A 24,354-nucleotide genomic window follows, 5' to 3' on the forward strand; every position below is an offset into this window, starting at 1 on the left:
AGCCTCTCCATCTGTCTTGATCCTCGGCCTGCCGCCTCCAGTTACGAACTCCAAGCGTCCTTAGATCGCGTTCCACATCATCCTTATGAATATGTGTTAACACTAATTTTGAATTCGAAAAATCTAGTATAGAATGTAGATGGAATGTTTGTGTCGATAGCTCCAAAATCACTTTCTGGAGGTTCCTGTACCTAAGATCTAATTTTTATAGCTTTTTTTTAGTTATAAGAATCAGAGTATATAATGTAGCAAGAATATGTTAATAGCTTCAAAATGACTTCGAATTTCAGCCAACTGCGTTTTAGTGAACCGCATTCAATAGAACTCAGATCCTAGATTCCGATTTATGTTCCTTTTCCACACTCGAATCTAGTCTTTTGATTAACCCAGTGCACTATTCTCTCTCTGGAAAACCACATCTTCTTCATCTATCAATCCGGAACTGGAGTAAATCCAATACATTTCTTAACTTTACTACTGGTAGGCTATATCAGAGAGTAAATTATACAAGTATTTATTATTTATTTAGCGTATGGCAGATACACAACACATATAAAGCTCATGAGTCTCAAATGTCCACATATACAACACTATATTTTTTTAATTTCTTCGAAATGTGTAGTTTTTGATCAGGAGAACATAAGTTTGTCTGATTGCCATTATACAAGTATTATTACTACAATTATATGAATAATATATACAAGCATTTTTCTCTTGTATTATCTTTACTGTGACTGTATGAAGCTCGTTCCCTCGGTGTGCATCCAGGGAGTACAGAATGTTTATTGTATACATCGCTTTTGATTGTTAATTTATCTTATGTTTTTTTCTAGTGCTTTTTTGAAAAAAACTATATTTTTCAAGAGGTATTACTTAAAATATTGCATACACTATACGGCTTGGTCTAAGACCGTCAGCCGGATAATTTATCTTAGTTACTTTGAAATGATTAGTTCACAGTTTGATTAAAATGTTCTAAATGTTCTTGTTGCAGACGAAGCTTACATGAAACTGTCAATTGAAACAATGGAGGAGCTAGACTGGTGCTTGGATCAACTGGAAACCATCCAGACACATCGGTCCGTCTCTGACATGGCGTCGCTCAAGGTAGGAATTTGAAAATTACCTTCAATTTTTCAACTCTCATTTCTTTTCGAATCAAGGATTTCACCTTCTTACAATCTTCAATCTGGGTCGCCAAAAACAATTCTAATCGCGGAACATCTTAATCATTCTGTATTAGGCATAACTTTCTGATTTGGAAAACTCTACGATTTTAGATGGTTCAATTTCTTTAAAAATATACCACGGATTCAAGAATTAGGAGAAACTTTCATCTCAGATCATCGTGATCTTTAGTAAGCATCACTCTCTGATTTGTTGAAACTCTACGATTTAAGATGGATTAATTTCTCTAAAAATTTACCGCGGATTCAAGAATTTGAAGAAACTCCAATTTCAAATCATCGTCATCTTTAGTATGCATAACTCTCTGATCTGTTGAAACTCTACGATTTAAGATGGATTAATTTCTCTAAAAATATACCACGGATTCAAATGCATGCTCCTCATATCCCTCCCAGTCCTTCTTTTTTGAATTCTACCAATATAAGCATTCACGACTTTATTTTGTTCGATTGGATACGATTATTCTTTCATGAATCGTGTACAATCTGCATTGTCTATTTGACAAGGCTACAAAATCGTTATAATGATAAGGCTCCTGGATTTTGAAATGAAGAATTCTTCATAAGTTCTTCAACATGGAAGGATCGATGTAAAAGTTTACATGTAATTGAATTTAGAACTTGTCAACAAATGAAGAAAAACATGAACATTTTGAGTAAGTTGAACGCATGATTGATAGATATTATGGAAACTTTGACCCATCAATCCAATGAAACGATGTATCAAACTTTTTCTCCACGGCATAATATTTTTATCAAAAATTCTCTTCAAACAGTGCCTATTCGTGATACTTGATATAGGTCTAAACAAGTAGTGATTGACAGGTAGAAACTTTTCATTCTTCTCGCTCTCTCCCCACAAGTTTTTCTATCTCCGACTCGCTTCTCCACTTCTTACACGTATTTTTTTTCTACTCCCACCCTTCTTCAAGCCACAACATAACTCTCATTTCTTTCCTAGTTTCCAACTCCCTCCACTGCTACCACTCATTCTCTCCTTCCTTCTTTTTTATTATTCCTCTCTTCTCATTCTTTTTCTTTGTCTCTCTACTTTCACAACCTTTTTTCAAGCTAAACGAAGTTGGGTCGGACTTCAGCATGAAAATCTCACCTCAAAAATCCAAGATAATGGCATTCAGAGGAAAGTGGCCAGTCAGATCGAAAATCGTGATAGACAATCAAGCATTAAATCAAGTGAGAGACTTCAGCTACTTGGGATGCCGTATTTCATTCGATAAGGAAGAAGATGTTGGTGAAAAAGTGGCGAGATTCAGTGCGGTCTGTGGCACTTAAGACGAGCTATAGGAAGGCGAACGAGACAAGATACCAGCTGAAGTTTTACAGAACAATGGTAATACCGTTAATAGCATACGGTAGCGAACAGACAAACTGAATCTCGTATACAAGCTGCTTAAATGAGATTTTTACGAGCGGTCAAATGTTGTAGTAGACTGGATAAAAAATGTCAACATAAGAGCTGAATTGAATGTAGAACCGCTATTGGATATTCTGAAGAAATATCGAGAAAATTGGTCCACTCATTTATTCAGAATGCCATCCAATAGTCTCCCAATATTAGCATGGAAATACAAACCCGAAGGAAAGCGAGGCATAGGAAGACCAAGAAGAAATGGATGCCGGTACAGGCCAATAGAGCCTAATCCTTGTAAGAAGATGATGATGATGACTTTTACAAACTTTTGCATCTACTCTTCACCATTTCAGAGTAAGGATACGTACAGAACGGTCAGGTCGATGCTAAACTTTCAATGTAGGTTGTGCTCACGATCGACATCCATTTAACACAAACACATTGCAAAGCATGGGTCACCACAATACGGTTATGTCTTGATTTCGGTTTAGCACAATGACATTAAAATGATTTCATCATCTACAGCTGATTAGTGGCATCGATCGAAACCGAAACCGAAAATAACCAAAAATAACTTTTAGTTGATTTATTTTTGGTAAATTGAATAACTTTTTCAAAAATTGATATTTTGAGAAAATTTTTGTTTTACTGGATCAACAATACCATGAAGAACCCATCCTCTAAATCTCATGGATTTATATCCTACCGAATTTGAAATGTTCTGTCCCAAAAATTCAAACTTCAGGCGCTCATATCTCAAAAAGTAATGATGAGAAACTTTTTTCATTTTGATAGCTTGATGATATACGAATCGAAAAACTTTGAAAAATATCACGAGTACAAAGCTTATTTTTAGCCTTTGCACAGCCTTAAAAAGACTCCGTTAAGCTTTAATCATGATTAATTTCACGGGAACCAATCAGAGAACGCGATTTTTGGAAAGACAGCTTCTCTGATTGGTTCTCGTGGAATTAATCATGATTACAATTTACAACCTACAATTTACAATATGTGCAACCAGTATATAGCTGGATAAGTATAATAGGGTTTGGGTTATTCATATTCTCTTGGTCCGACTGAATGAAAATAAGCTAATTAGAACATATGGAAATTATATTTGCACTGTTCTCTGTCACTGTTGTGTGGGAATCTAGCTCTAGGGAGAAGTTAAAAAATCCCAATTAAGTGTAAATTGAGTTCCAAAATGGAAATAGAGAAGATGCATGGAGAAATAGGTAAAAATTATAAGATCTAGAAAACATTTGAATGAAATTAAATTGGTTTTTCAGAATATATTATACAAAAAACCCCCAATTCCTTATCCTGCATCTTTCTTCCACTTTCAACTCCTCCTATTCAATTTACATTACAACTAAATCTTCCTTCCATCTGATTCCATGCCCTAAATCAAAACAGGGTACATTGGGCCTAGCATTGGCAAAGGGCGAGCTTAAGAGGCTTAAGGGCTGGTCTACTATGAATTGGGTCTACAGTAAGGTTCACCCTAAACTGTCAGCTTTCCTTCATATATGCTTCCCATGCAATCACTACTGACCATTTAAATTGAATCTCAGTATATAGTAAACCAAAGCAGTTCACCCCGTATGCAAATCCCTATGGAGTCGCTACCATCTAACACTTATATATCCAACACATATGTATATGTATGACATGTATATATCCAATACATGTATATAGGTCTTTACACACATGTATATACATTATATACTATGGATGCCTAGAATCAATAACGACTAGCTTATAGCGTGTGTTGTGGTATCAACCCCAACCACTGTAATTCTATTCAATGAAGCTTCCCTGCAGTGAAAAGAGAGTTGGTTGGTTTAGCTTCAACATCCTTTTGACAGTGAATTTGATTTGTTTAAATGAAGGTTTTGTTACTTTTCTACCTATCAGATTCAATGTTGCAAGATTGGGGAAATAAACTATTTTTACATACGGTATAGGTAATTTTACGGAGTGTGTAATAGTATATTTTGCACCTAGGGCCGAAAATGAGACTTTTCTGGCTCGAAATCGGTTTTCAAGTCCGAGGCTGTAGGCCGAGGACTAGAAAAGATTGAGAGCCGGAAAAACATTTTTGCCCATGGTGAGAATGTTATTTTTCGCCACACAGAAAAATAAACAATATATATATATGAGAATAATTGTCTATTATAAGCACTTCTGAAAGCAAAAGTGGAAGGTCATAGCTCTAGCAAATCTGAGGTAATCTGAATATCAAGAAATTGTCCAAGTATTTTTATTTTTTATTCTGATTCTAAAAGATTATGTAAGAGGTTGAGTTTATACTTTTTATTCTTTCAAATGACAATAAGACGATATTATTATAAATGTTTTGATTATTGAATGATAAACACAAATAATGAAAAGTTTTTGATCAGCTGTTTTAGCATACTTGAAATTTGGCCAATCTGAATGTCAACGGAAGTTTAGGTTAGAAGTTCTATCCTACTCTGAAAATCGAATTATTTGAATAGTTTATAATATATATCTTATCTGTATTTTATTCATCCAAATAAAATGATAGTATATTATTGCAGAATACTTTATTGAATTCTAGAAGCATAAAATGATTCCGTTTATCCACCATGTTCCGTGATAAACGCTGTAACTAGGAGGTTTGAGGTTAGATTCTATTATACTATTATACTAGAAAACAATATTATCAACTGGAAAGAGTTGGTTCGGCTTTAATATCTTTTTGACAGTGAATTTGATTTGTTACAATGAAGGTTTTGTTATTCTTGTACCTATCAGATTCAATGTTGCAAGATTGGGGAAATAAACTATTTTTACATACGGTATATAGGTAATTTTACAGAGTGTGTAAGAAATATTATCAACTAAGCTGTTCCTAGACATTCAATGTTATTGTACAATATGGTATCTGCCTATAACAACAGACCACACTACTATATTATTGAACACATTGTAGACACTGAGAATCTGACGTTAAAAGAAGTTATCTGATGTTATAAGGCACTATTTTTCGATAATATTTGGTCTATTTGGTAATATTTAGGTCTATTTAAGTCTTATGCTCTGTTGTTTTTTCTAGTATATCATTTATAGTAAATAATCCATCTATTCTTGAGGGCACAATGAACGATCAACGCTAATCTACGATTACATGAAGTTATTGTATTAAAATTTGTTTCATTCAGTGTTTCTTTGTAAAAATATAAATAAATAAATTAGATAAAAAAAAATATGAATAAAATTCCTGGTTTGAACCATCAGATGGTCTATTCCCGTATGCACCATTTTGGTTTAAACGGGAATAAATCAGCTGATGGTTCAAACCCGGAATGAAGCAAATTTTAATACAATAATTTCATGTAATTGTAGATTAGCGTTGATCGTTCATTGTGCCCTCAAGAATAGATGGATAATTTACCATAAATTATATAGTAGAAAAAACAAAAAAGCATTGTGCTGCATATATATTGCCTATCTTCACTGCCCACATGATATGAGTGCATCAAAGTATATGATTACAGTATAATTGTGAGGAAACCTGTGAAATTGTGTATTTGAAAATGGATTTGAAGCCAAAACATGTCGTGAGTAATGAGTAATATAAGTTGAAACGGGAACTTTATTTTTATTTATTTATTTTAAGTATCTTTTCCTACTTAAAACGTCTGGGCAGAAGTTGTAATAAGTATTTTATTTGTGCGATTGAGCATTTCCAAAGTAAAAAGGGATTAGCAAAGTTCGGATATCATTAATCCAAATATTTTTTGTTGGAACATACTTTTCGCAATTTTTTACGTATCGTAGCCAAATTATACAATCCATTGCTTTTCACTTTAACTTTATCTTGCTATTATTTGACTCATTATCCAACAATCCTTGTAACGGACTAAGGATTTGGAAATTTTATCCGTTTTGATGTACAATAGAATACAAAGTATAATTCGTTCTAAGGTCCAAGAATCTGAAGTCCAACACGAGTCTAGAAGACGATTGGAAGATTAGTACGAGTGTAGAATTTCCATGATAACATTTAATAATATAATATTGATGATGATAATAATGAAGATAATGACTTGATATTAAAGCACGATATCAGTTAAATGCTGTTTAACATGGTAATGATAACATAATAGCAGTTCATGATATATCAAGAGGATATTAAGGTCTATAGCATGGTACTCTACCAATATTTGAACTCTTTTGGCAAACAGACTGTCAATCAAGTTGGGGAATTTTCGATTGTTTGTACATATTTGAATATTGATAGAAGGTTAATCGATTGTATGGTAGCAGAACATCGCCTCAGAAATAATAATAATAATAATAATAATAATAATAATTTTATTTCTCAATAAGCATTCATTACAAACACAACATTACTACAAGAAATAATTATTCTATTGAGAAGACACTCCCGAGAAAAATTCTATTTTGGGAGTTGCCATCAAAGTCCATTTGTATAATTTATTTGATGCAATCAATTAAAAATAAATTAACTTAAACCATGAAATGTAAATATTCTAACAAAAGAGCTTACAGTCGGAATTTTTACAAAAGTTATTAATATTTGAATAAAAAATGAAAGTGAATGATGGAGACAGTGCTACCTTATGTCTAGTAGAATATTGTAGTGTAAAACTGAAGTTTTTTTTTTTCAAGAGAATATGAAGAATGAGGTTATGACAATGAACATTAATCTATGTTGAAAATGAAAAGAGAGAGATGAATGATGAAAAGCGGCTCTGCCAGTTATTGTCAAAAACAAAAGCAAGCGTGAGAAAGAAGAAAAGAAAATAGCTATGATACTTCAATAGTTATGCACGAAACTGCCAAACTTGGCTGGGATCTCAACTCAGGGATAGACAGTGCCACACAAGGTCAGCTTAGCTTGATTGGCTCATATAACTGTGCGTACATTTATCCTGCCGTTCTTCATGGAGAGAATAGTATATTTCGCACCTAGAGCAGAAAATGAGATTTTTCCAGCTCGAAATCGGTTTTCAAGTCCGAGGCCGTAGGCCGAGGACTAGAAAAGATTGAGAGCCGGAAAAACATTTTTGCCCGTGGTGCGAACGCTATTTTTCGCCACACACAAAAATAAACAATATATATATGAGAATAGTTGTTTACTAAGCACTTCCGAAAGCAGAAGTGGAAGGTGATGGCTCTAGCAAATCTGAGGTAATCTGAATATCAGGAAATTGTTCAAGTATTTTATTTTTTACTCTGATTTGTCTAAATAACCTAAAAGATGATGTTCAATTATGTGGGAGGTTGAGTTTTATTCATTCAAATGACAATAAGATGATATTTTATTAAAGTTTTAATTATTGAATAATGAACACAAATAATGAAAAGTTTTTTTGATCAGCTGTTTTTTGATCACCTTTCTTAGTTCCATGTTAGCGGCTGGAAAGGGTACTCTTTCCGGCCTAGGCCGGAAAGAAACCTGTTCTGGCGTCAGACGAGAGTCGTCTGCAAACAATGTCTTTCAGATCTACGTAGGGACTGGAGAACAGCTGCTTTCTGTGCAGTGTGGCGAAAAGATTAATGCTTAAGGTTTAATTCTGGTAGTGTCCTTATAAGAGAATGTGATAATAGAGAGAACTGCCTACAGTGGATTTTCATGTATTGTAATATTTCAGAACCTGCAAAGTCAAATAAAAAATGTCTGACAACTTCAATAAATATCTTCATACAACAGAACAGGAGGGAAGGATTGTGTAGAAGTGAAGAAATAGACAGGAAGAGGGTTTCAAGAAGGATAGGTGAAGGTTGTAGGAGAAGAGCAAGAGAGAGGAGGAAAAGAAGAACAATAGCAAAAAAAAAGATGTAGAAGAGAAACACGAGAAGACGAGAACACGTTTACACGTACAGGCAACAGAAGAAGGAAAAGTATAACAAGATGAAGAAGTACAAGGAGAACAAGACCAAGGAGAAGAAAAAGGGAAGATTAATAAGAAAAAGAAGAAGAAGAAGAAGAACAATAAGAAAAAGAAGAAGAAAAATAAGGAGAAGAATAATGAGAAGAAGAAGAAGGATAGAACAACAACAAGAACAATAGAGAGAAGAAGAGGAAGTGAATCAGAAATTGAGATTGATGATAGGGAAAGGAGAGGAAAGAGGAAAAAGAATAAACTTATGAAGGTTCAGAAGGCGTAAAGTGAGAGAAAGACTAGGATAAGGATTAGGGTAAAACAGTAAAAGGAGATAAGAGGAAGCTTAAGAGCAAGACAAAAATGAGAAAGAAGAAGGAGTATAAGGTTAATAGATGGAGAAAAGTAGAAGGAAGACAAAGAAGAAGAAGAAGAAGAAGAAGAAGAAGAAGAAGAAGAAGAAGAAGAAGAAGAAGAGTGAAACAGTAAAAAGAAGATAAGAGGTAGCTAGAGAGGAAGAAAAATAATGAGAAGTAGGAAGGAGGAGAAGGTTTAGGAGGAGGAAAAGTGAGAGGGTAACTAAAGAGGAGAAGAATAGAACAGTAGAAAGTAGATTAGAGGTAGATTAGGGCCAGGAAAAATGATAAACCAGTAGAAGCGAGAGAATAGGAAATGATGAAGAGCTTTTTTGACTTAGCGGAGAACCTTTTAAACAAATCCAAATCTCTACGGGGTATTAATGGAAAATCCACTCAGCTTCCGGGGTTTCAATTCGAAGCCCACTGGAATGAGGTGGTGGCTTTGTTCTCCCAGTCAATACTTTCCACCCACAAAAGAATCGGATGACTTTTCAGACAATCGCAATTCATTCAGCTGAAATTGTTACAGATTTTTTCTCACAAATAATAAAAGTCAGATTTTTTTGAAAATGAAAATCACATTGTTTAGTCCGACCAATCATAAATAACAAAGATGAAAGTGATATTCGAATTAGTTCTCATTGTTATCGTTATTGGGAATAGAGAACACAGATCAAAAATGAGTATTATCATAGAGAAAAGATAGCATAAGAAGATATTCCATGGTATAGGGCGATTATGTTGCAAATTCCACTATTAACTCAAGCCGATGATATACTTAGGTAGTTGTTTTTCGTGAACCTATGTGACACTAGTCTCTAATAATGTGCCGTTCTTTCACTCTCACCCCAACAAAACAGTAATAATAGGCAGTAGTCGATGATAATCAGCTTGAATTAACAAGAGATCTGCTTGAAATTAGAAAAATAAAATACTTATATGATGGGACATCTTCTTATGCTATCTTTCCCCTATGGTTATTCTGATTAGTTTGCATAATTTCGTATTGAGCTCGAATGCAATTGAAATTGCGTTAAATGAAATACAATAAAAATGAAAAAAGCTCTTCAATAGTGTAATCAAAATGTTTTTATAGTGTTAAAAATAGGCTCAGGCTTGAAAATAGTAATGGGAAACGTCCTATATTTATTGGATACTAGCAGCAGAGAGAACTCATTACTTATCAGATCTTTCTTATCTCATAAATCAGACCTTCCCTTATTTCTGTTATAGTGAGTCCACGTTATAATGGCAGTGAAGAAAGATAGGAGAAAAACGTTGCCAAGTCCCTCCATTTTGCCACTGAGTGTACACAGCTGTTACTCAATTCATCCCATTAAATTGATCTAATAATAATTACAATTTCCTCGATAAAATAATCAATTTAATGTCAAATTAATCAAGAAAATATATTTTTTTTCATAATTTGATTCAAAAATTCGCTTTCATTACTGAGATCAGATTCTCATTTTTATACTAATCTGAAATGGCGGCTAATTTAAAAAGCTGTGATACAACAATTTGAACTTCAAAACAACAGAAATAAGTTATTTGGTAGGTATTCTACTCCAATTCCTTTCAAAGATAATAGAAAAAGAGAAATCCTATCCAAAAAAGTAATTTTAATGTAAATAATTCTGAAATAGCCTTTCAATATTATTTATACCAGTACGAGTAGGTCTAACCTATACGTGTACCCTACTGAAGCATGGATGGAGTCTAGGATGGTTAGTTATCAACTTTTGAAATGTCATTTCAGGTATTTTAATTTGTGTTTCTCATACGGTAATGTCTGAAAATTATTTCATTGTTTCAAAAATACATTTAAATAAATTATACGACTTGTGTACTCAAGTATTTTGACAGAATGAAGAAAAAATTGGCGGCTGAAAATTGTTTGTCTACTTTTATACAGTCACTGTCAAAAGTAAAAATAAAATATTCTAGCAAACTGACAACATTGCAAAGCGAGAGAGAGATAGCGCTATCTATTTTGTTGTATGATAGAAAAGGACAGCTACAGTATTGTCAATCGTATACTGCCATTATAGCGTGGACCTCACTATAGCGGGTAACCCACGCCCCGCAAGGTTTCTAATTGAATACTTGACAAACTGAAAGCAGGGATTTCTGAAATCTTGATGAATTTCAAAAAGGCCTATAATCATCCTCGGTAAATTGAGAATCTATATCCGAAATTTGAAGTTAATCAGTTGAGAGTAGTTCAGTCGTGATGATGCGTCGTCAAATACTCTATCCCGTTGTCTGGTGAAGCCTTATAGAATTCATTTAGAATACCATCCTCGCCCGGTGCTTTATTACTTTTTTAAGATTCTTAATTACTGCAATAATCTCGTCTCTACTGAAATCTACGTCCAAAAAAGGATGTCTTGCGTCTGAAAAATAAAATTCCACAAATTCTCCTTCTAATTTATATTTTTCACGGAAGTGATTGACCCATATCTCTGTCTCTATATTTTCACACTTTGGTTTCCTTATGTTGAAATGTTTCACAGATAACCAAAACTCCTTACTCGACCTAACGTTAGATAATCTATCTCTCCATTCATTCTGATAAGCTGCCTTCTTCTGTCGAACGAATTCTTTGTACTTTTTCTTCTCTGAAATGAAATTATTCAATATAGTTTCGTTGAAGTTGCTCCTTTTCAGCTCTCTGTATGTTTTTCTCAGCTTCCTCTTCAACTCTCTACATTCCCTATCATACCACGGCTGATTGGTGCTGTGCTTAAACCTGTTTTCTTTATCATACCTGATTGATGGACGCAATTCTTTATTGTTGATTTCAAAGTTATGTCGAGTATATTGCAGTTAAATTCTAAATCAAATTCTATTAAATTACAGTACTGTATTTTCCTATCTCCTATCCATTTTTGTTTAGTTTTGAATGTTCTTTTCTATCCCGTACAAGTATAAGCCAGTTCTTTCCTTTATCATATTTATTATAGATGTACAATTCAATACAGACACAATACAGAACAAGTATTATATCGTGTGTATTATATTGTGCGACTGATTTGACGCTTTACAAATTGTGGAGGTGGAGCTGGTGGTGTAAATGGAATAATAGAGCTGGGTTGCATTCGAAACCGAAATAGCTGACCTATCAGAGCTGGAGTTTGGGTTTTGTGTGGAAGAGAGAGTGAGAGAAGGAGAAAATGAGAAAGATGAAGAGAAAGAAAGAGATACAGAATGGGAGAAGGTGTTAGAGAGAGGGAGAAAAGAGAGATTAGATTAGAGTTATTTAATGAAATGAAATGTTTTATTGGCAGAAATAGAATATTACTAAATCTTAGAAATACTCAATAAAAGAAACACAAATTTGACAACAATGAAAAATATTATTACAAAATAAAATGAAATGCCAGTTGAGTAAATTTGCATCTCGAGGTATTAGACCCTTTTAAGATGGTAATATAAGAACAATTATTGAAAAACTAGCGCTAAAAAGTAATTACTGAGGCCGACAGTCGCATATGAAGTGACACATATTACATAACAGAATTATTTATTAAAGTATGTTAAAATATATACTGGCTTATACTCTTATTTACATTGAATAATAAATTATTAACAATATTGCTAATCATCCAACGAAATTTACAAAGTATGGAAAAGTAATACATAAGAATAGAGATTGGATGCAATTTGAATAACGTTAATATAATATTGTGATGTAACTACATAAATCGGCGGTGTTTCAACAAATTGTCGATTCTTTAAGAAGGATGTGAAATAATATCCATCTCATCAACACACGACAGGGACAGAGAAGGAAAGAGGGTGAGATAATTCCCAGAAGTAGAGAGAAACTCAAAAATGAGAGAATGAATTCGAGAGAAAAACAAGAGGTTTGAAGGGAGAAGGGAATGAATCAGAATCAGAAGCAGAAGGAAACTCCAAAATGAGTGAAATAATATGAAATAAGAAAGAGAGATCTGAAATGAGAAGGGATCAAATCGGAAACAAAAGCAGAGAACCTCCAGAATGAGAAAATAAATTCGAGAGGATTAAGAGTAATTTAAAGGAAAAGGGATAAAATCGGATACAGAAGCAGAGGGAAACTCCAAAATAGAAAATTAATTTGAGAGAAGATAGATTTGAGGGGAATGGGATAGATTCAGATACAAAAGCAGAGAGAAACTCCAAATTGAGAGAATCAACTTGAGAGAAGAAAGAGAGATTTCGAACGAAAATGATAAAATTGGAGACGGAAGCAGAGGAAAACACCAAAGTGATAGAATACGGATAGATTTGAAGGAACAGGCGATTAAATTGAAGACAGAAGCAGAGAAAAATGCCAAAATGAGAAAATGAATTTGAGAGAAAAAAGAGTGATTTGAAAGGAGAAAGGATTAAAATCAGAGACGAAAGCAGAGAGAATGAATTTAAGAGAAAAAACGAGTGATTTGGAGATAAAAGGAATTAGAGTCAAAAGCAGATGGAAACCCTAAAATTAGAAAATCAATTTGAAATCGGAAACAAAAGCAGAGAGAAAATCCAAGTTGAGAGAATCAACTTGAGAGAAGAAAGATAGATTTCGAATGAAAATGATAAAATTAGAGACGGAAGCAGAGAGAAAAACCAAAGTGAGAGAATGAAGATAGATTTGAAGGAACAGGCGATTAAATCAGAGACAGAAGCAGAGAGAAACTCCAAAGTGAGAGAATGAATTTGATAGAAGAAAGAGAGATTTGGGGGGAAAAGGGATAGAATCAGAGGCAAAAGCAGAGAGAAACTTCAAATTGAGAGAATCAACTTGAGAGAAGAAAGAGAGATTTAAAAAGAAAAGGGATAGAATCGGACACAGAATCAGAGAGAAACTCAAAAATAGGAGAATGAATTTGAGAGAAAAATGCGAGATTTGAAGGGAAAAGGGATAAAATGAGAGACATAAGCAGAGAGAAACTCCAAAAAAGACAATGAACTTGAGAGAAGGAAGAGGTATTTCAAGATATAAGGGATAAAATCGGAGAAGAAAGCTGAGAGAGACTCCAAAATGAAATAATGAATTTGAGAGATAGAAGTGAGATTTGAAGGAAAAAGGGAAATCGGAAACAAAAGCAGAGAGAAACTTCAAAATTAGAGAATGAATTTGCGAGGAGGAGGATTGATTTGAAGTGATAAGGGATAAAACCGGATACAGAAGCCGAGAGAAACTCCAAAATGAGGGAATGAAGTAGAGAGATAAACGAGAAATTTGAAGGGAAAAGGGAAACAGAGAGAAACGCCAAGTGAGAGAATATATTTGAGAAGAGAGACCGCAGACTAGATCAATGGATTCCGTGGACAACAAAGCCACTGATTATTCGATATGCCGCCACTCCTGATGCACTTGATGTGCAACATTGCGTGTGTCTCTGATTGAATTTCAGTCGACATACTCGGTGTATCGATACACCACACATATATCGATATATTCCGGTCGATTGTCACTTTGTGAAAATCCATCTCTATCTAGTTACCTACAATGAAATTCACTCAACATTGACAGCATTCCTAATATATAACATGAACGCTTCCCATTTAGCCAATGCTGACAGCTTGATTAATCACGATATATATGTAGTTTCAAATCAGTAAATCATGTGAGTTAACTTATCATGTGAGATTAGGTATTAGTGCTAAATGCATGTGAATTGATATTGAAGTATGATTTGTATGTACACACACACTATGTTGAATATTGATATGATTATCAGATTGAGGTTTCTCAGTTGAAGTGAATGTAAATGTATCCTATGTGATGTTATTGATGTTGGATTAGTTTGTATGTTGATTCGAGATTATTGTAATCAAATTTGTATTGGATCGTCATAATTGTTTCAAAGTGTACTGTGTTCAAATATTGGGTTGAAGATTAATCTGTTTGCTGGAATTTAGATTGTTTGAACTCATCTTGTATTGCTTTTGTTTGCTGATTTGTACTATTGAAAGTTTTAGTTGAATTCTCAAATATGGTACAGAATAAGGGCCAAACCATATTAAGCGTTTTTCAGGCGTGTTCAGACGGCGTTTTAGAGTAGGCAGAGCAGGAAGCTCTCCGATTGGTTGATTGGGTTGTTGCTTGGATCAACTCCTAAAAACCGCTTAAAATGGTCTGGTCCTAAGTGACATCAAAGGGATGTATGGTGGATGTATGAGACATCTAAGTGTATGAGACATCAAAGGGATGTATTCTAACACCATATGTTACAAAAACAATTCACAAAATAATTATTACTAGTAGTTCTGTGAACAGTAGACCTCGCGGTCAGTAAGTTACATTAACCTGTTGTTATGTTTTCTCAAAAATTAATAAATATTTATCAATTAAAAATGTTTAGAAGAAATCCTAAATAAACATAGAGCTTTCTGTCCTATCGTACCGTGACGTGTCGTTCCGGAATGTGAGAGTGAGCACTGTTATCAGGTCTGGCTGCAACGTTGATGGAAAGATACATTTTCAAGATGTTCGATGTTTTTGAACGGGTAGTATTATAGTCCACTAGACAGCTGATCTACTATGAATAATTCTAAAGTCTGATTTTCACGGTAATATTGGCGTTCATTGTATTATCCTTGAAATGGAAAATTTCCAAAAACCTTGTATATACGTCCACGCGCAATTTAAAAAGGAACATACCTTTCAAATTTCATGAAAATCTATTACCGCATTCGTAAATGCGCAACATTTACACATTCAAACATTTAAACATTAAGAGAAATGCCAAACCGTCGACTTGAATCTTAGACCTCACTTCGCCCGGTCAATTATTGGACAAAAATCTGAATATATGCTACAACTGACCACAAGACTTCTGCGACTGCAGATATAATAATTGACAACAATATTTTGAAGTTTTCAATAGAGGGTACTACAAGTTTTTATATTGTTTCTATCAATTTTAACGAAAGTAGCCCATATAAGTGAAGTGATATTATTCACAACTGATATGTTTTTAGATTTTGTCCCAAAATTTGAAAGTTTTTCGAATTTTTAGAGGTGATACCGCTCTCTGGCGTGCAAATTTCTTATTCAAACTCAGCGCCCCAAAATATATAAAGAAGCGTCGAGAACATTTTTTCGGGGTTCCTTCCTGATGAAAACTATCATTTGGCTGGAATAAACAGGGAAAAAGAGAACAGCTAGAAACCAAGAAGGAACGATAACACATTCTGAACTCCCATAGAAAAACACCTTCTATTAAATAAAACAATATAAAAACTTTTAGTACCCTTTTATTAAAAAACTTTAAAATATATTATTACGACTCGTTTCGACCATAGGTCATTTTCAAGTTAAAATGTAACAGACTTATACTTAATTCTAGTCTTTAACCTTCTATTGAGTTGAACTGTAGGAAATCTCGGACATTGTACTCTTATGTAATTGTAATGATAATTATCGTGTGTGATAAATCAAATTAACAACTATCATGTAATTTAATTATATAAATTCTAGGTAATTGAAACTTGAGTGACATATGATAAGCAAGAATAACAGACATACAAATAACAGTTCAAATAATTCAAGAAACTTTGTCTCCTATGAATTTCGTCTCCTACTCTCATTTTCACTGTCCGTTTTACTGCAGTGAGATTCCCTCCTCGATGTCAGCACTCCCAATGAGAATAACATAAGTGCCTCCCATTTAACATTATGCTGACAGTTAAAAGTGAATCTCACTATGTCTTCTAGCAATTTGTTAGCTGGACTATCGCATGTATGTTGGTCATCTAGAAAGGTGCTCATTCTTTTCAGTGGGTTAAGCCATACTGACAAACATACTACACATACCATTCACACGATCGCGTGACTGAGAGAGGGGATGAAATAGAGAGACAAAGAGAGAGAGAAAGAGTGAGTGAGGTGGAGGGTGAGGCAGTGAGTGAGTGAAGAGAGAGAGACTTAGTGAGAGAGCTGTAGTTGATATAGGTCTCGGAAATGAAGTGACAAAAAAATTGTGGGAGCTTCTTCTTCTTACAGTGACAAACATATTTGGAGAAGATGATGAGAAGGAATTAGAGAGAAACGAGAAGAAGGAGATGGAGTGACAGGTGAGGAGGAATTGAAGAGAAAGAAGAAAAAGGAGATGTAATGGAAAACTGAGATAATAAGAAGTACTTCTTCCGATGCATAGAAGTTTAGAGTAGGGCAGGTTATTAGAATGTAAATTGAAGAATCAAAGAATACTTTAACATATATTTTCTAGTATTCACGATGTGTTTCTACTTAAAAACCATTTTCAAATGACCGAGCAAAGTGAGTGTCGAGTCAAGTCGACGGTTTCGCATTTCTCTTTATGTTTATATGTTGCGCATTTACAGCGAAACGCAGCAATAGATTTTCATGGAATTTGACAGGTAGGTTCCTTTTTAAATTGCGCGTCGACGTATATACAAGGTTTTCGAAAATGTTGCATTTCAAGGATAATATGAAAAGAAAAGGAGCCTTCTTAATACGTTAATACTAGAGTAAAAATTAGACTATAGAATTATTCATCATAAATCAGCTGTCGAGTGGTTTATAAATTGCATGCAATTCAATATCTCAATGTAACTTGGTGATAAAACATAATTATGTTGTGTCGAATATTAATTGCATGCAGAGCTTGAAGTAGCATATTATTTTCTCACGACTTTTCTCTGCTTTCAACTCGGTAAGCTTTTGATGATAGTAGCATATAGCTGTTTACATCAAATTATTAGCATTGTCGATACAACAACCCAATCAACAATAATTAGTCGCTTATACGCCGATATCTCGGCGACACGACATGACAGGACAGAATTTACTCTGATGGACAGTATCAGAGGAGACTGTGGTTCATAACTGTGCGAGGTCTACTGTTCACAGAACTACTAGTTACTATGATTTTTCAATTTTTAATTAAACATACGAGTAGTCCTGAACTAAAGTAGTTGAAAGGAAAGGGAGGTCTTCCAATTGGTTTCAAGGTGGCAATGAGAAGGGATGAATGAGTGAACGCAAATAAAAAACTACAAAGATACCTGGAGAAGAGAGAAACGGGGAAAATACAAGAAAATATGTAGTATTCAGAGGAAATGAATCAGGCGAATAATTATGATAGATCTAGGAGAAGGCATATAAATAAGTGAGTGGCACAAAGAGGAGTGTACGATGAATTTGAAGGGGAAGAAGAAAAATGGACAGAGGGAGTTTGGAGGGAAGGGATGCAAAAAAGATTAAGAAGGAAAGCTCGATGATGAAGGATGTGGAGAAGTGTGGAAGGAGTAGGAGTGGGAGAAGCTGGTGGAGAGGAGAATGAGTGAAAGGAAGAGAAGAATTAGATGGAGAGAGAAAGTGGTTGATGAACAACGGATTATATGGAGGAGTAGCAATTTGAGTAGGAGTGAGTGAAGGAGGAGAAGAAGTGGAGGGAGAAGGGTAGAAGAAGAAGAAGAAGAAGAAGAAGAAGAAGTGGAAGAAGAAGTGGAAGAAGAAGAAGAAGAAGAAGATTATGAAGACAAAGAAGAAGAAGATGATTATGAAGACAAAGAAGAAGAAGATAACTTTGAACTTTAAATTTCCTCAGTAAGAACGTAACCTATTTTTTCGGACATTTCATTATTTATCAAAATTTGGGAACAGAATAGTTTTGGGCTATGCCTGTTGTTCTATCCCGATCATATTCATATGATTGGTAATTATATCAACGAATAAATAAATATATAAGATGAAGAGAAAAAAGGAAAAGAAGGAGGAGGAGAAGAAAAATGAAAAGGATAAGGTGGAGCGTCGGCTGTAAGTCTCCTACCTAGCTTGAGTGTGGCGATATTGAGGCTGTTTTACTACCTCGAGAGGACGAGTAAAAGATGGGTCAGTTCCAGGACCACGTTTGAAACAACGTGGGGGAAAAAAGGGAGAAAAGTAGAGGGAAATAAGTGGAAGGAAGGTGGGGGGTTGATGGATGAATGGCGAAGAAAATGAAAAGAGAACCGGAGTAGAAATGAGCTTTTGATGGGCTGGTCTTCTGGGAAACGGAGAGGGAAAGAAGATGAGGATAAAGTGAAGACAGACAGTGATGGATGGAGAATTCAAGAGAGAAAGTTGAGGAAATGAAATTGTTGAGTAAGGAAAAGAGTGGGGGTGAGTATGAGAGAGGAAATGGGATGGATGAGGAATACAGAGGCGTGTGAGAATGGAGGAGTACATGATCATGATGTAAGAATGGAGTTGAAGACGAGAAGAAGATAGTGTTGCATATCTGTGGAAGGCTGGAGAAGAAAGAAGGAAGTGGTAAGAAAGTAGAGAAATATGGAGGAGGATGAAATTAGGAAGGGACAGAATAATAAGCGAGAAGATTTAAATGTGGGGAAATGTTTGAAACTGAATATAAAAATGACTAAATTATACTGGATAAATTGCATAAATAAGCAGACAACAGAGATACTGGACCAAAATTTTAAAATGTGGAACAATGGTTGAAACAATGAAGTTATAGAATTGATTGTAATGAAGTGGAGATGATATCATTAAATAGAGAGAAAAATAGATAAGTTTATGTGGAGAAATGGGAGGGTATATATTTTAAGCAATTGTAACAAGAAATAGAAGAAGAAAAAGGATTCTAAAGGAAGCAGAATACAGGCATGAATGAATACAACTAAAAGATATTAGTGAGAAGAAACGAATGTGGAAAAAATGAAATATTTGTATATAAGATTAAATATAGAAAAACGTAAATAGGAAAAATGAGAGACATATGAGAGGTGGAAACTTATCAGTAAGATCAAGTAAGTTATCAGGAGGTAGAGAGAGAATAAGATTCAGGACGAAGGAGAAAATATTATATGGAAAATATGCAGGAGGAAATACTGTATAACAGAAGACAATAGAGAGAAAGGAACGCAGGACGAACATGATAAAATCATGAATAAAAAGAATGGTAAAGAGGTTGCAAGAAGAGAGAAAGAGGAAGGAAAAGAAGGAGAACAAAAAGAAGGAGATAAAAAGGAGGAAAAAAGAAGAAGAAGAAGAACAAGAACAAGAACAAGAAGGAGAACAACAACAACAAGATAGGTTTTTGATTTTGTATTAAAAATTTCTTAATAAGTGCAATATTTCTAAAGCTTTTAATTCATTGTGATACATTCTGTGATTCATTTAGAGTATAAAATCAACCTTCGAAATTCAAAATTTCAAATCATCATTCCTGGACCGAAAATCAAGTGACGAAGCAGTGTGTGATTACATAACCTTATCTTTTGGACAACATTAACATTTTGTCAAAAGTTTTGGAGAGAAATAGTACAGGCTCAGCCTAGTTTTTCCTCCAAAGTCATAATTGTATCATGATTATAGTATTTTATACAATGAATGAATATTATATAAATGAAAATAAAATCTTCATCTAAGTCATCTAAGATGAAGAGCAACAACAACAACAATAACAACACGAAAAAGAAGAACAACAGCAATAAGAAAATGAACAAGAGCAAGGTTGAAAAGAGAGAATAGATAAAAAGAGGAAGAGGAGGAGAAGAAGAGTGCTACGATGAGAAATGAAGATTGAGACAGAGAGTGTGGAAAGGTGGACAAATGCATACACGGTCGACGCGACAGGACAGAGACAGAGAGACACATTGATGAGAGAAAAGTTGTATCAGCTTTTTGTTGGGGGTGAGAGGCCAACCCTGAGGTACCTCCTCACTTAAACCTCCGTTCTGAATGGTGTGAAGAAGTGGAGGGAGACGCTTTCAAAACGGTATGCTTTACTCACCCCTTCCCCCCAAAATGTTGGTCAGGGGTGAGGAAAATGGTGGATTGCACCATTGAGGGTTGGGGGGGAGGGCGTCGAATGCTCTCTCAATGTATTGATCAAATATCCCCCGGACTGCGCAAGCTCTTACCCGGAAGAACGTAACAGCTCTCTCGGCTCTCTACAAACGATACAATATGCGTTTGTGTGAGAGTGTTTTCTTTGAGGTTCCCTCCTTCCTCCCTCATTCCAGAAATTCTTTCCCCTCCAGGAAACACCCCTCCCCACACCCCGTCCTACAGAACTGATTCTGACTGGAGTAGCGTAAGTACCTGGAGTTCTCCAGGGGTTCCCCTCTCTCACTCACTCTCTCTCTCTCTCTCTCTCTCTCTCTCTCTCTCTCTCTCTCTCTCTCTCTCTCTCTATCTCTCTCTCTCTCTCTTTCACTCTCTCTGACTCCATCTTTCTCGCACTCTTCATTTTTTTCTCTCTCTCCCTCTGTGCCTAACCACTCTCAAGGATTAAAAGTCAGAATGGTCCTTTTCTGAGTATGCCACATGAGCTGCAAATTAACGTAATGAGATGAAAAGTTGAAAAGCTGCTTGATGGAGGTTTAACCGCACCTAAATTAAGCGTCGGTTGGATTGAATCTTTAGAAAGAGTGCCTGGTTTTCTTTTTTGAACTAAATGTGTTATCAGTATGGGAGAATCTGGCTATACTAGCATCATTCTATGGGAGAGAGGTTTTCTAACTTGATTGAACAAAATTTGTTATCTGTATGTGTGAATGTGTGTACAGACTTATGCGCCACAAACACGCGCATTTAACTTTTCATCTGCTGATGAAAATACTAAGAGAAGAGATGTAATATGAGAGAGGAGAAATATGTAAGTATGTAAATATGTATTGTATGATGAAATAGACGTGAAGGAAAGATACGGTATGATGGAATAGTAAAGATACGGTAAAGATACAGATAATCAACTGATTAAGGCTGTGCAAAGGCTAAAAAAAACTTTCTACTAGTGATATTTAAAATTAAATTCAAAGTTATTCGATTTGTATACTATCAAGCTATCAAAATGGAAAAGTTTTCTTAGGAAAAGATTATTTTTCTGATCATTACTTTTTGAGATATGAGCGCCTAAAGTTCACATTTTTTGGACAGAACATTTCAAGTTCAGTAAGAGATGAATCCATGAGGTTCAGAGGATAGATTCTTCATGGTATTGTTGATATAGTAGAACAAAACTTTTCTGAAAATATCAATTTTTGATAAAGTTATTCAATTTACTAAAAATTACCAGAAAAAACTTTTAGTAGAGTTATTTTCGGTAAGTTTTGGTAAATTGAGTAATTTTCTCAAAAATTGATATTTTCAGAAAAGTTCTGTTTCACTAGATCAACAATACCATGAAGAATCTATCCTCTAAATTTCATGGATTTATCTCTTACCGAACTTGAAATGTTGTCCCAAAAATTTAAACTTTAGGCGCTCATATCTAAAAAAGTAATGATCGGAAAAAAAAAGTTTTCCTGAGAAAACTTTTTCATTTTGATAGCTTGAGAGTATACAAATCGAAAAACTTTGAAAAATATCACCAGTAGAGAGTTTATTTTTATCCTTTGCACAGCCTTAAAAGCGAAACACGGCAGCTTGTGTCGCATACGTCTGTATGCACCATTAGAATCTAGTTACAGTACCATAATTGTATGGAAGAAAGTTTTTAGAGCTTATTTCAAGATAATATTGTTATCAGATTATATTAACATAAATCCACAATTACTTCATTCTGTGAATGAGAGCACAAAATCTGATTTATTAGACTGAATTCCAGGGAATTAAATTCTCGTGCAGTATTATTGTGTTTCATCTAATTATTTCGGATTCTTTACACGAATTTTTTGAGAAAATAATTGTTATCATGAACAGTGAAACAATAATATTATTCATCCATGAACATCCTAAAAACAAATTAATAATGAAATTAAAGACAGAATTCTACCATGTATGGGAAAAAAATAATCCAATTAATATGTTTTGTAATTTGAACTCTATCCTGTATGGGAGAAATAATGAAAAAATAATGAGTTCTGTAGTTTGAAAGAATACTGTGATTGTCTATTATGAATTTTATGTAAGTGGTAACAAATGGACAACTTAACAGAGTTATATTATATGCCAAGAACAGAGTTTTTACTCTAAAGCTGCGTCTACACCAAAGTTATTAACAGAATGTTAATAACTTAATCCTTATAGATTATATTAGATTGAATGGAACTTGACAAATATATGTTCATCATTTGTGTATGATAAGTTATGTTCAATCTAATAGAATCTATAAGGATTAATTTATCAACATTTTGTTAAAAACTTTGGTGTAAACGCAGCTTTAGAACAAAGGTCCATAAGATTACAGATAACAAAGCTCAAAGAACAAAAAGTTACAAAGAACACAGAAAACCTCAAAATATACACAAAAAGGCGTAATAACATTAGCATGATTCGAGTGAATAATACTACTACAGTAATAATATTAGTAGTGATAATATTACCACTGTACCATAGTAAATAATAGTAAGAGAATAACAACAAATCATTTGAGAAGAGAAACGTTTCCAAGCTCGAGCATATCTCTTTTCTCTAAGAGTATTATCTCTCCTTCCCTCCAGCTACAATATTCCCTGAATCTCTAAGCGGAGCAAAAACTCCGATTGACGTATCAATCTGGCAATAAAGATTGTCAATAAAATTCTTCCAGAAATAGAAAAACAGGATATACTCCGCCATCGAATCAATACCGTTGTATTTTTTATTGTTGATACTCTTCTGTCGTAAAAATTGGGAGAGAATCAAAAAACTGGATACACTTCCTTTTTTAGTCATTTCTCCATCTCCCTTCTCCTTCCCATCTTCGTACTGTCTCCGTTCAACATCAATATCGTTGCTAATAAATTGTTGTACGTCTGTTTTCATAGCATCTTCCATGTTCCATCAATGCTTAGACTCACTTGACACTGTCAGTACACCTTACCAACCCTTAGTTTCAAAAGATGCTGACAGCTTGAGGTGAAACACCCTCTATCAACATCATTTCCAGCATTCATTTCCGAGCGCTGTGAACAAATCTCTACCTGTGAATTGTGTCTTTTGTATTGATTCAAGACAGTAGTGACGTCAGTATACTAAGATTTATGGTGAACAGTATTACTGTTCCTTGTAGAAAACGAATGGTTTATTGTTTCAAGTTGGAAATTTATTTGAATTGCACAATCGTCTTGTTAAATTCAACTTGGAGTAGAATTTTGGTAAGAGTTGGTTTGTTCATTTGCGTACTGGTTCCACTTTTTGAATTTAGTCTGATTCATGTCCATTCATAAGCGTTAATTTATTCATGTCCACTTTTACGTTTTGGTTGAAACGTAAATATTCTATATTCTCCCGTTTGCTCGCATGTCTATCAAGTTTGAACATGATTAATTTGAAGAAAAGCGTCATCTTTAGCTGCGTACAGACTTGAGCGTCGCGAACACGTCGAAAAATGTAATTTTTCATCAGCTGATGCTACCTTTACTGTTTCTGTACAAATACAGATATAATCAGCTGATGGAAAGTGAAATGCCCGTTTCCGAGGCGCATAAATCTGTACACACATTCACATCTACTGATAACAAATTTTGTTCAAACAAGTTAGAAAAACCTCTCTCTCCCATAGAATGATTCTAGTGTAGCCGGATTTTTCCATACTGATAGCACATTCAGTTTAAGTCTGTACGCAGCTTTACAAAGCCAATTAGAGATGCTGAAGACGATTTTTAATCAGCAGTTAAAT

General features: G+C 34.4%; 1 protein-coding gene across 1 annotated transcript in view; it reads left to right on the forward strand.

The window, feature by feature from the left end:
• Window positions 1-24,354, forward strand: part of LOC111044032 (cAMP-specific 3',5'-cyclic phosphodiesterase) — a 435,954-nt gene that overhangs the window by 345,267 nt on the left and 66,333 nt on the right. Inside the window, 1 exon segment of the mRNA XM_039439964.1 lies at window positions 995-1,107. Coding sequence (XP_039295898.1) covers window positions 995-1,107 — 113 coding nt within the window.

This window comes from Nilaparvata lugens, chromosome 13 (genome assembly GCF_014356525.2).
Source record: "Nilaparvata lugens isolate BPH chromosome 13, ASM1435652v1, whole genome shotgun sequence".
Lineage (NCBI taxonomy): Eukaryota > Metazoa > Arthropoda > Insecta > Hemiptera > Delphacidae > Nilaparvata > Nilaparvata lugens.